Genomic DNA, 11336 nt, shown 5'->3' with positions numbered 1-11336 from the left:
ATGCCAATCGGCCTGCAGGACTCCGAGGAAGATGGAGAAGCAGGAGAAAAGATCCGCGGGTCCAGGGACTCTTTCCCCCCATCCCCGCCGCCCCCAGATGACGCTGCCCCACTTACAATGCCCCTTTAAAAGGCGGGGTTATCGTCTGCGGCTGTAACCGTTAATGAGAAGGCCACAGGCATCTTCCAAGGCCCCACTTAGCTGAAGATGAGACCTCCTGGATGCCAGGCCCTTGGGTCTGTTCTCACCTGGAGCAGCATGTGAGCAAATGGTTCTTTCTGTGTTGGCTTCTCGCCAGATCTTTTTCTACCCCTTTATTCGCTCTTCTCTGTTGTCCTTGCCTAAGAAGCCACCATCTGGCCACAACCTGCCCGAGGAAGGGATTGGTGAGTCGAGGACCTGCGGTTGGGCCCCCGCTGCCTCACGAGGTGATTAGGAGCTGCTCGTCAGCAGATGTAGCTCAGTGGCGTTTTAATATCCAAATGTCCCCCCCCACCACCACCACCACGCCGCGAGGAAGGCTGCGGCCCATTGAAGGCATTTCACACAGAGAGCCGTGATTGCCACGGCAATAATTTCCTTCAACAGCCATTAACACACTTCTGAATGTGTTTTAAAAAAGAAAAAGGAGAGGAAAAGAGGGCGGACGGGGCGGGGTGGCAGGAGTCCTTCCCATTTCCTGGCAAATATCGATGTTCCCAGAGCCAACTTTGATTGGCTGGGATGTTAATATCAGCACGTTTGTGGTTACTAACGCCTGCTCAGGGCCCCACGTTCGTCCTGGCCTCCGCCTGGGGGTCATGCCTGCCTCTGAGAACTCAAGCTGAAGTGTACGTGGAGCCCAGCCCTCCTTGGGGTGCTTCATGCCTGGGCCGCCCGGCGGCACCCTCCCGTCCAAAGGGATGTTGTCTCAAGTCTTCACGGGTCAGTGAACTTTCTCAGTTCAGCTCCCTCCCTTGGCAGAGCCACCAGCTCTTGGGCAGGGCCCGGGCTCTGCCTCCTGGTCCAGTTACCAAAAGGTAAGCAAAAGTGAGCTGTGGCTTCATTCATGCACTCAACAAATATCCACGGAGGGTCTACCCGGTGCCAAGAGCCTCAGATGGGGAGGTTGAGGCCAAGAGGGTTTGCAGAATGCGGGCACAGCACTGAAAACGCCCCCCAGTGCCAGGATGTGGGTCAGGGGGCTGAGAGAATGTCCCAGAGACTGACCCTCCCCCTTTAGCTGCTGGATTACGGAGAGCTGGGCAAGCCTGAGGAGAGGTGGGGCAGCCTGGGCAGCAGGGGCGGGGGCGTCACAGGATAGTGAGTGTTCATCAGTCTGGAAGTATTTCAACATCTTGCCGATTGTCCTCGTCCTATTGATATTTGGCAGTTGGGGAAAAATAAAGAAAGAAAGAAACCCAGCAATGTCTCCCATGTGGAGTTTGCCTCCTTCCAAGCACCAAGAAGCAGTCAGCTTGTCTTTTCTGTGCTTACAGGAGGGATATTGTTATAAAATCTTGCCCCAAGTGAAACCAGTGAGCAAAGGGTTAAGGGGGCTAATTCCCAGCAGCAGACTAGTAAGAGCAGCTGCAACTTTTTACCCAGCCTCTTTTGTTTGCGGTTAGATTTCCCTGACTCTCCTTGGGTGAGGTGGGTGGCAGGCCTGCTCTCCTGTCTCCCTGTGGGCTGCCCGTGGAGTAAACCCCTTTCCTGGCCGCACGCTGGACGTCTCAGTGATTGGCTTTGTGGGCGCTGGGCAGATGGACTTGGGTTTGGTTGCAAAACTAGCCACAGCTCCATTTTCTGTGCTAGGCCTGTGTGGACTCAGGGACAAATCAGGAGACAAGTTTCAGGCCACCAAGGCACAGGGGTTGTTCAGCAGAAGCCTTTGGTCTTCATTTACTGCAAGACAGAGCGACATTCTGGCGTGTCTGGATGGTTGGAATTGGAGATGTGTCTGGACAGCCATCCTCAGCACCCAGTCACCCCCACCCTCAAGGAGGTAAGTGAAGAGTTTGCCTACATTTCTGGGGTCATGAGACACTGCTTCAGAAGAAAGACATGTTCTGTCCCCTTTTGTTGCCTCTCTTGGTCCCAAATGTTGGGCTGTGCGGACATCCAACTGCCTCACTTGCTGACAGCATCTGCTACCCCAAAGGGCTACCTTTCTCTGCTGGGTCTGGATTTCTGGGCAGCCCTGGATTTCTGGGCACCCTATGTTCTGAGGATTACTAATGCTACCAAGGAGGCAGAAATGCCTAGAAACAATGAGGGGTTGGGGGATAAAGTCTGTGGTTTACAAAGCTAGAAGCTATGGCATTATTTTTCTTACAAATTACCGAAGGGGAGAATAGATGCCATCTCTCCTCTTCTGGGTTTCTCTGAGATCGAGTCTGCCAAAAGTTTCCTTAAAATCTGTCTGTTGATGTGCTTGTAAAAACCAAGTTACAGAACAGAGAATCTAGTAGGACTCTATTTGCATAAAAAGGAAGATATATACAAGGAATGTGGGCACGTCCACGGCTGTATAGAAAATGTTGGAAGAATAGACATGTTAGTGAATTCCTTCGGACTTCAAAGGCAGAAAAAGCTTATCTGTGAGACAATGTGTATTATGAAATGCATCAGTTTCCCTTTTGGCGTCAGCTGCTGGGAAGCTTAGATTTAAATTTGTATTCTTGTTATACTACTGGTGGGTTCCCCTGGAGAACAGTGGTTCCTCAACCTTGACCGCAAGTTAGAATCACTTGGGCAGCTTTAATGAGGCCCAGTGCCCAGGCCACACCCCAGAACAATTAAGTCAGGATTTCTGGGGAATGGGACTCATAAACTTCCTTTACAAATAATATTTTGTTTATTTATTTGAGAGAGAGAGAGGACACAAGCAGAGGGAGCAGCAGAAGGAGAAGAAGCTTTCTTGCTGAGCAGGGAGCCCAATGTGGGGGCTCGATCCCAGGACCCCAGGATCATGACCTGAGCTGAAGGCAGATACTTAACTGACTGAGCCACCCAGGCACCCCTAGAATCTTATTTTTAAAATCCCTGAGTGATTCCATTGAGTGGCTCTCAGTAAGCACCAACCAGTCTATTTAAACTCTTGCTTTCTCAAGTCAACAAGAAAGGAAAACTGCTCACGTGTATTTACATTTTCCTTGGATTTGATTTTTATTTATGTGTAATTTCTCAATTTGATTTTGTGCATTCTTGTAAATTGCCTCAAGTCCTCTATAGAACAAGATATAATATAGACAAAAATGATAAACTTGTGTTCAAGCATTATGACAAGTCCAGAGCTGTGTGATTTCAGTGAGGAGAATATTTTCTGCATGAGTGTGGGTACTGGTAAGAGGGAGGGGGCACTAACATCCCATCAGGCTCCTGGGTGTGGAGTGAGTCTGCCCTAAGGAAAAGTCCACATCTCTAATTCCAAGAAGGACACCCTTGGGACTAGTAGCTGTCCTACAGACACCTTATTTGTGGGTGGAAGCAGGGGGTGTGGAGAATTTAATCAGGGGGGGGGTAGCAAAGCAAGATTTATTTATTTTTTAAAATTTATTTGACAGAGAGAGAGAGACATCACAGGTAGGCAGAGAGGCAGGCAGAGGGAGAGGAAAGCAGGCTCCCCACTGAGCAGAGAGCCTGATGCGGGGCTCGATCCCAGGACCCTGAGATCATGACCTGAGCTGAAGGCAGATGCTTAAACCACTGAGCCACCCAGGTGCCCCCAAAGCAAGATTTATTAAGTGAGAATAAAATGGTAGTACAAAGAGGGAGGAGATCCAAGAGGGTTGCCGAGAATTCAAATTTTTTAAGGAATAAGTTCCAGGAATGTTGCAACATATTTTCTTCCTGATTATCTGAGGAAATGTTGACCTGCTAAATAAGGCTTGTGTGTAGGTCCAGAGAGATCTGACTCCCTCCTGAGGGGAATCTCCCCATCATAATTAGCTAAGACGGGGCTGATTGGGTTAATTGCCTCCCACTGAAATCATGGCCACTGTTCTGGGGTGGGAGCCAGGTGGGGCTGGTTCTGGCACAGGGGAGGAGGGGGTACCATTTTCTCCTCTGACCCAGATTGTTCCCTTTTGAATGTTCCCCTGTGAGTCAGCCCTTGGTACTCCTTAGCAAGCCCATGGTCTGTGTGTAAGTGGAACTGGAACAGAGTGGCCGGAAGGCTGGCTGTTGCCTTGAACGCCAGTGGTAAATTTAATGTCCACAGGGCCAGAGAAGCAGAAAAATGTGAGCAAAGCCTAAGGGTGTAAGAGGAACGGGGAGGAGGGAGGGGACTGTCATGGAGTGGCTCAGAGAGCATTTGAGGGACATGAAACCTCAGACTGAAGTGGGGGTTAGGCAGAGGTGGTTGGAGAGCAACAAGAAGGGTAGGGTGTTGGGGACACAAGGGCCAGAGGAGAAAAGATCTCCAGAAGAGAGGTGATGCCACCAACTAATGGCATCCACGTCAAAATGCTGTCCAAGGGCATTGGCGGCCATGTGGCTCAGGTGCAACCTTAAAGCTCAGAGCCTCACACACGTGTAGCTTTGGTCACACACAGGCAAGGGAAAGGAGTGTCGGTAAATTGCCAGCAGCTGCTCGGGAAAGTGAAGGGCCTTGTTAGCCTTGAGACTCCCTCCACACTGTCACAGATCCCTGAGTCCCACCTGGGGTGAGGGGTGCTCCCGTGCCCAATTGGCATCCAGGTCTCGCCTAAGTCCTCGACGGAAGTGACGGGAGGTACCTGAAGGAAGTCAGAGCTCACGCTGGTGAAAGCAGAAGCTTCTAGAACCCATGGGACTGATGTTAGCCAGCTTATTGCCCAGGAGATGATACAAGAGGACTTAACATAGCATTTTCTATAATTGCTTGAGTCTCTGGGTGTTTAGTAACCATGTCTGGCAGTCTATACCCAAGACAGGCTGGCTGTGGGGAAAGCCATTGTTAAAATAAAATCATTAGCTTAATAGGCTTGATGAAAAGGTTGGCAAGATGGGAATTTCCTCTTGCAATATGTTCTCCATCGAAACAGTCCCTGATACCAGTAAGCCATGTTAATTATTGACTAAAATGCCCTATCTCCCAAGTTGTTTTTTTTTTCTTCTTAAGAACCTCATAAACATTACCTCCGAAAAGTTTGGAGTCCCCAGAATTTGCAGCCTCATACAGGGCTCTATGTTATTCAACTGCTTTCCCTTCCTTATTATCATGCATTTTGTTCCCTAGTGAATATGTGCATACACTCCACACACACACACACGTGTGCACATGCACACATGCCCGTGTTATGCAATTTTCCAAGGGAAAGGGATGTCTGCTAATGAAGTGAAAGCACATAGTAATGAGGACGGTTAGCAAGGCCAAGGGGCCCAGTGATGTCAACATTCTAATGAAGACCAAGCCAAGAATAAGACGGCAACCTGAGAGAATCGTGCCCATCCAAGAAGGACCGACACTGGGTGAACGGCTAGAGACAGTGTATTAAAAAACAAGTCCTTTCACAGCCTTGCTGCAGTGGGTGAGGATGGCCACAAGTTCTTGGTCAGTCTCCTGCTCCCTGCACCCCGACTGAGAGATGGAGGTTATCTCCCTTCCCCTGACCATGGGATCGCTGAGGCCAAGTGAAAGCACTATGCCGGTCCAGGGCCCGAGAATGGAGTTGGTCCAGCAGCTTTCCCTTTGTGCTTTTTGGGAGCCCTTGAAATGCCAGGTGACAAGTCTGACTACCTGGCTGGAGACACTGGGTGGGAGGAAGAGGCCCTGAGACTCCACGGAGAGAAAGCGAGGCCGGGTTTTCCAGGGCCGAGCATCCCGACGACTCTAGCCTCAGCTGCCATCTGGCTGCAAGCACATGAGAGGGCGTCCGCACCAGCCGCAGAAGAGCCACCTGGTCACCCCAGAACTGAGAGGGAGAAAAATGGTTGTTATTGTTTTAAGCTGCTAATTTGGAGGGTGGTTCATTAAGTAGGAAGAGATCATCAAAACACTGCTCAAGCAGAAACAGAGGGCACGTTTCCTGAGAGATGATTTCCCACCACTGTTCTGATATTGAGCAGTTCCCATCACTGCTCTGATACTGACTATGCCCTTCCTGGGCTTTCTAGGTGTTGCCTTTTCTCAGCTGGCAGAATTAACAGCAGTGAGACGGGAGTCAAGGCCCGGGAGGAGAGGCCTTTCTTGTGGGATTGCCATCTTTTCAGATTAACTGGGTGGCACCTCTCAGGGAGGACTGCAGGCCACTGGCACTGGCAGCCATCCAATGAGGGGGTAGGCAGGCAGGGCAGAACCCATGGGTCCTGGTAAAGAAGGCAAGGGGTGGGGGGGGGGGTCTTCGTCAAGCAGGAGACAGAAAGGTGCCAGATTCTAACCAAACAGGCCCAGAGTATCTAGGAAGACAGGGAATTGTTTTCCTGTCTTTATAACACCAGTTTGCTGGCCAATGTCTCAAAATAGAATTCTGTGACCCTAATCCAGTTCCTCCTTGGAGAAAAGGAGAATGGTTCGAACTCACAGTTAAGTGGCCAGGACTTACCCATTGGGCACTGGGCCAGGCACTGTCCTGCACACTATCTCCTACGCTTCTCTGGAGAGACTGGGTCACTCGGGCTGACTTTTGGTTGCTTGAAATCCGAAACTTCTAATTAGAGTTAACTCAAACCTTGAGTCTTGTGTTATATTTATTTTAATTTAGCCCCCTTTCAACTCAAGATAGAAAGAATGTGACTTAAAATAATACAAAGGAAACAGGGTAAAAGAATCCATGTGTACTATTTGTTAGCTTTGATAGAAGTGGAAATGTAGCAACGTCAATGTTTGAACAAGTAACATTCCCACCCCCCCTCCCCCGCAAATATAAACGTGCCAAGAGGCATTTAAGATGTCCTTTGTCCTTGATTTTCTGTTTCACTTTTCACCCTGACATCTGAGCAGCTTCAACGTTAAGATCACAGTAAACCATTTCCTTCTTATTTAATAAGTCAGGATTTAAGGCCTCGGTTTTATTTGAATACACCAAAAGCTTAGAAAGAGAGAGCGAGACTTTTAAGTACTTGGTTATTGTTGATCCGTAGAAGAAATCAGCTCCTGTCACTTGCAAGGCATTTAAAGGGGATCTGAAGGAAGGGTTCGTGGTAGGGATGACCTGTGGTTTTCTGTGTCTACTGCTGAGAGATCAAAGGACTTCTCATCACCGAGAACTGTTAAGCACCAGAACCAGCTTGAGTGGTGACGAAATGTTTGTGTGTGTGTTTCTTACTAGAATGGTTCTGGGATGGCAGCATTTGAAGGCAGGAAGTCGCAGCTTTGTTATTCTTGCTACACTTATTAATGAGTCACAATTCATTTATTTTTAAAAGTAGCTATAAATAAAGCCAGGGCATGGTTTTAGCACTGTTTAGACTGAAAAGATTATTTTGCAATTTTTTTTGGTGAATCACTAGAACAATTAATAAAATACTCCATATCCATTGGAGCCCATTTTTGGCAATGCCCCTCCCCTCAGGATCTCTCTAGTATTAAATATTATACTGTTACAAGGCACTATGAAGTATTGAAATATTTATGTACACACACATAATATTTAAACATCTCTGGAGAAAAAAGTCAGCACGCAAATGGGGTAAATTGCCATTTTTAAAAAAATAAGTCTCCCATCTCTCCCTATCCTTGCCAAATTCACTGAGCTGAATCTTTTCCTGTCTCACATGACCATATTGCTTTGCCCAGTAGAATGTGGATGGTCAAAACGTATACTACCCCCGAGTAGAGGTTTTATTTTATTATTTTTTTTAAGATTTTATTTATTTATTTGACAGAGGGAGATCACAAGTAGATAGAGAGAGAGAGAGAGAGAGGAGGAACAGGCTCCCTGCTGAGCAGAGAGCCCAATGCGGGACTTGATCCCAGGACCCTGAGATCATGACCTGAGCCAAAGGCAGCAGCTTAACCCACTGAGCCACCCAGGAGCCCCGGAGTAGAGATTTTAAATGCGCTTATGTGGCTTGGCTTGACCACCTGCCCAGCTGTCTGGCACTGCGAGAGGAACCTACCCCAGGCAGGGGCTAATCTTTAAGCTTCAGTCTTGAGCAAAGACCTATGAGGAGTAGACTTGGATTAACCCAAAGTCTGAAGCCAAGCCATGACAGCCAACTCACAAAACTCAGAAGGTAGCGTCTGTTGTCGTAAGGCCCTGAGATTTTTGGATGTGGGACATGGCATTGGCTCAGCAATTGCTGACTGATCTAGGAGCTTTCAGATGAGTTTTAAAATTCATTTTCTTTTTCTTTATCTGCATTTCCCATTTTTTGACAATGAACAAACGTTATTAAATCAACTTAGCCCTGTCGTTCGATAGTGAGCACCAACTGTATGCCTGCTCCTGGGCTAGAGACTGGGAATGAGGTGGTGGGAAAACAGTTGGAAAGACCTGCCCTCGTAGAACTTCGGGCCTCCACCAAGCACCACGCACGCGAACATGAAACGCAACAAGGCTGTGCTGCAGACGCAAAGCGTGTGGGGGCTAGAAGCCCGTGGAGAACAGAGCTGTGACTCAGGCAGACCCACGAGGGATGGCTTCACAGCAGATGTGACAAGCGAGCTGACATCTGGAGACTGATTAGGAGCTAACCAGGTGGAGTGATGTCCTAAAACCCAGCTTTTAGGAAAATAAGCGTGCTTTTATTTACCAGGTTCTGCCCGAGGGCCGCAACATTACAGGGAACATTTAGCCCGAGGACTAAATGACCATTGATCTTGACATAAACCTGCCAGAGGCTTGACAGCAGGAGCACCTAGCTGTCCATCAAAATCCTTGCTCTCCCTCCCACAGTCCAGGGTTGTTCTTGGAAAGTGGCTGCCCAGCCACCACCTCCTCTCCCGGATGCCTTTATGTCTAGGTGCCGTGGTTCAAACCGGGAGGACTGAACCCCGGTGATGGGTACCATTTTGGGGCCAGGATGGTTCAGAAGGAAGTTGGCCTTCTCCACACCAGGGCTTTTCCCCCTCCTCCAGCAGATGACCCTGACCACGATGGGACTCCGAAGGGCCATGTGGAAGAAAGCTGACCGTCAGCCAGAAACACCTGCCTGGGAAACACCTTCCCCTCCCCCCCTTCCCCCCAGAACGTGAGCAAGAAACAAACTATTCTGTCAGACTCCCGGAATCTGAAGGCGCATTTATCACAGCCTCTGTGTGACACAGATTCGTACAAGACCTATTTTAAACACCGATTCAGTATTTTCCTGAGTCACACCTGTACATGCACAGCCAACCTTCTAACCAGGTGGAGTATTTCCTTTGTGTGAATTGAACTTAACGCCCAATTTTCCTTTTTTCCCACCTGGTAGGACCATCGTGATGTGGGTCCTGCGTGTCACACCTGATTGGTGAGTTGGGTGGAAGTGCTTGCTTTTATAGACTATTAATTTTGTTTGCTTCTCCACTTTCATGAATTCTTACAGGCGATGCTGACATTTCCAGCATGAGGGATGTTTTACACAAATCAGAGGTGCTCTGCCGGAACCTGAAACACATTACCTTGAAAGAAATACCATATTTGCTCACATAAATCTAAAAGGCCACATTCATGAGGGTGGATGTCAGACCGAGGAGCCTGATTTGGGAGGCGGTGGGGAGCCATTGTAAGTTCTCTAGTGAGGGAATGATATGAAGGAAGAGGTGGTTTAGGAAGATGAATCTGATAGCAGCACACAGAAGAAACGAGAAAGAAAATAGCTCAGAGGCACAGGGACCGACTGTTGCAACAGTCCAGTTGTGAAATAAAGAGGTCTCGTCTGGGATGGTGCCACTGGGGATGAAGAGAAGCAGGTGACAAGGCGGGCTTGCAGAAGGAAAGAAAACCACCCTCGTCCACTGTTCCCAGCTCACCCCTACATCTACCAAACCCCAGAGTTTCCGTAGACCCGTTCATCCATCGGGGTCCCTTAACACTAGCTTCCCCGCGAAAATACCACTGCAGACAGGATTATGAAAATTATGCTATTGTTTTTTAAAGAATGCTCATAAGAGAAAAAAGAGTAATTGTTCCACTAATTAGGAATGAGACAAATGAGCTATTTCCTAAAATCGTTTCTCATAGCTGACTAATCTCTAGAGAAGAAGAAAAGGCTGTATGTCTTAGTTGGGGGGGTGGGTGGGAATTACTTACATATTTCTGCTGGATGAAGGAGAAAGTCAGCTAAAAGCTGGGAGACTAGCATGAGAGAAAAGCGAATGCCTGACCGTGTTTTTTTGAAGGCACTGGCAAGTCGCTTCTATGACGTGTGCTGTGCTGGAGCAAAAGTCAGATGGTCAGGCTTGAATCTGGTTCTGCCTTCCTCCCTGACCTCACTGTCCCCAACTACCCTCTGCTCACAGGGCTGCAGAGACAGGCCTGCTTTCCGTTCCTCAAAGGCACACACTCATCGGTACCTTGGGGGCCTTTAGTCAGCTCTTCATTGGGCCTGGAATCATCTTCCCATCGGGTTCTTCTTGTTCCTTAAGTAGCCCCTTGGAGAGTTTTTCCCAACATCCCAATCTAATGCAGCCACCACCCCCAACCCCAAACCCCCCAACCCCACTATCCCCTACCGTGTCTTCTGGTTTTAATTCTCTCCAAGCATTTATTTCATTCTAATATCCCCCATATATCTGCGTGTTTGCTTCTTGTCAGTTTCTCTTGCTAGAATGGAAGCCCCATGAGAAAGCACCTAGCCAGCCTGATTCCCCACAGTATCTGTACCTTCTAGAATAGTCCCCACAAAGAGTAGGAGCTCAATATTTGCACTTCATCGAATGACCAAATCAGGGACTAATGATGAGAGTGCCTGATGAATTAACCCCCCAGGAAATAGTCTCTTCTCAGAAAAGCTTATTCAATGAAAGTTTTTTTCCCCCTGTGGTTACATTTGATTAAGAAATATATTTTCGCAATTATGACTGAATTTTTCCAGTCTGTATTTTCTATCAGACAACTAGACTCTAGGAAAACATAAGGTTCCTAATCAAGGGGAGAAAAAAAAAATCAACATTTAAAAAATCATCTCTGGGGGAAGTACAACCTTAAACACATGTCATGAATTTTATGCGTGGTTTCTGTGGCTAATTAGCATCTTCCCTGTTCTTAAAGTTACAGTATCTTCTTGGTAGCACCTATCACAGTGTTATGCACACATTCAAAATTCAAAAACTCTCAAGTCAAGGATGAGGAGATAGTGTTTGTGATCTGTGGGTTTGGGTATGGCTGAGAAGTCCAAAATATACTGTTTATCACCACCTCCGGGAAGTCTTTCCTGATTTCCCCCAGGCAGGATTGAATTTTTCCTTCTCTGCTCTCCTAACACTATTTCTTTGACCCTACAACCAC

General features: G+C 47.9%; 1 protein-coding gene across 2 annotated transcripts in view; it reads left to right on the top strand.

Annotated features, from left to right (window-relative positions):
* Nucleotides 1-207: 207 nt before the first annotated feature.
* The window catches only part of LOC309866295 (uncharacterized protein), a 60245-nt gene continuing 49116 nt past the window's right edge, over nt 208-11336 (top strand). The window contains exons 1-4 of one of the 2 annotated variants that reach the window (XM_082733903.1): nt 208-386; nt 766-1019; nt 1795-1984; nt 9094-9254. In XM_082733903.1, the coding sequence (XP_082590029.1) occupies nt 222-386; nt 766-1019; nt 1795-1984; nt 9094-9254 (770 nt within the window). In that variant the 5' untranslated portion in view covers nt 208-221. The other variant, XR_014312554.1, reaches the window with a different exon arrangement.

The sequence above is a fragment of the Mustela nivalis genome (assembly GCF_964662115.1).
Source record: "Mustela nivalis genome assembly, chromosome: 6".
NCBI classification, from domain to species: Eukaryota; Metazoa; Chordata; class Mammalia; order Carnivora; family Mustelidae; genus Mustela; species Mustela nivalis.
This window is presented reverse-complemented; position numbering and strand designations above follow the sequence as displayed.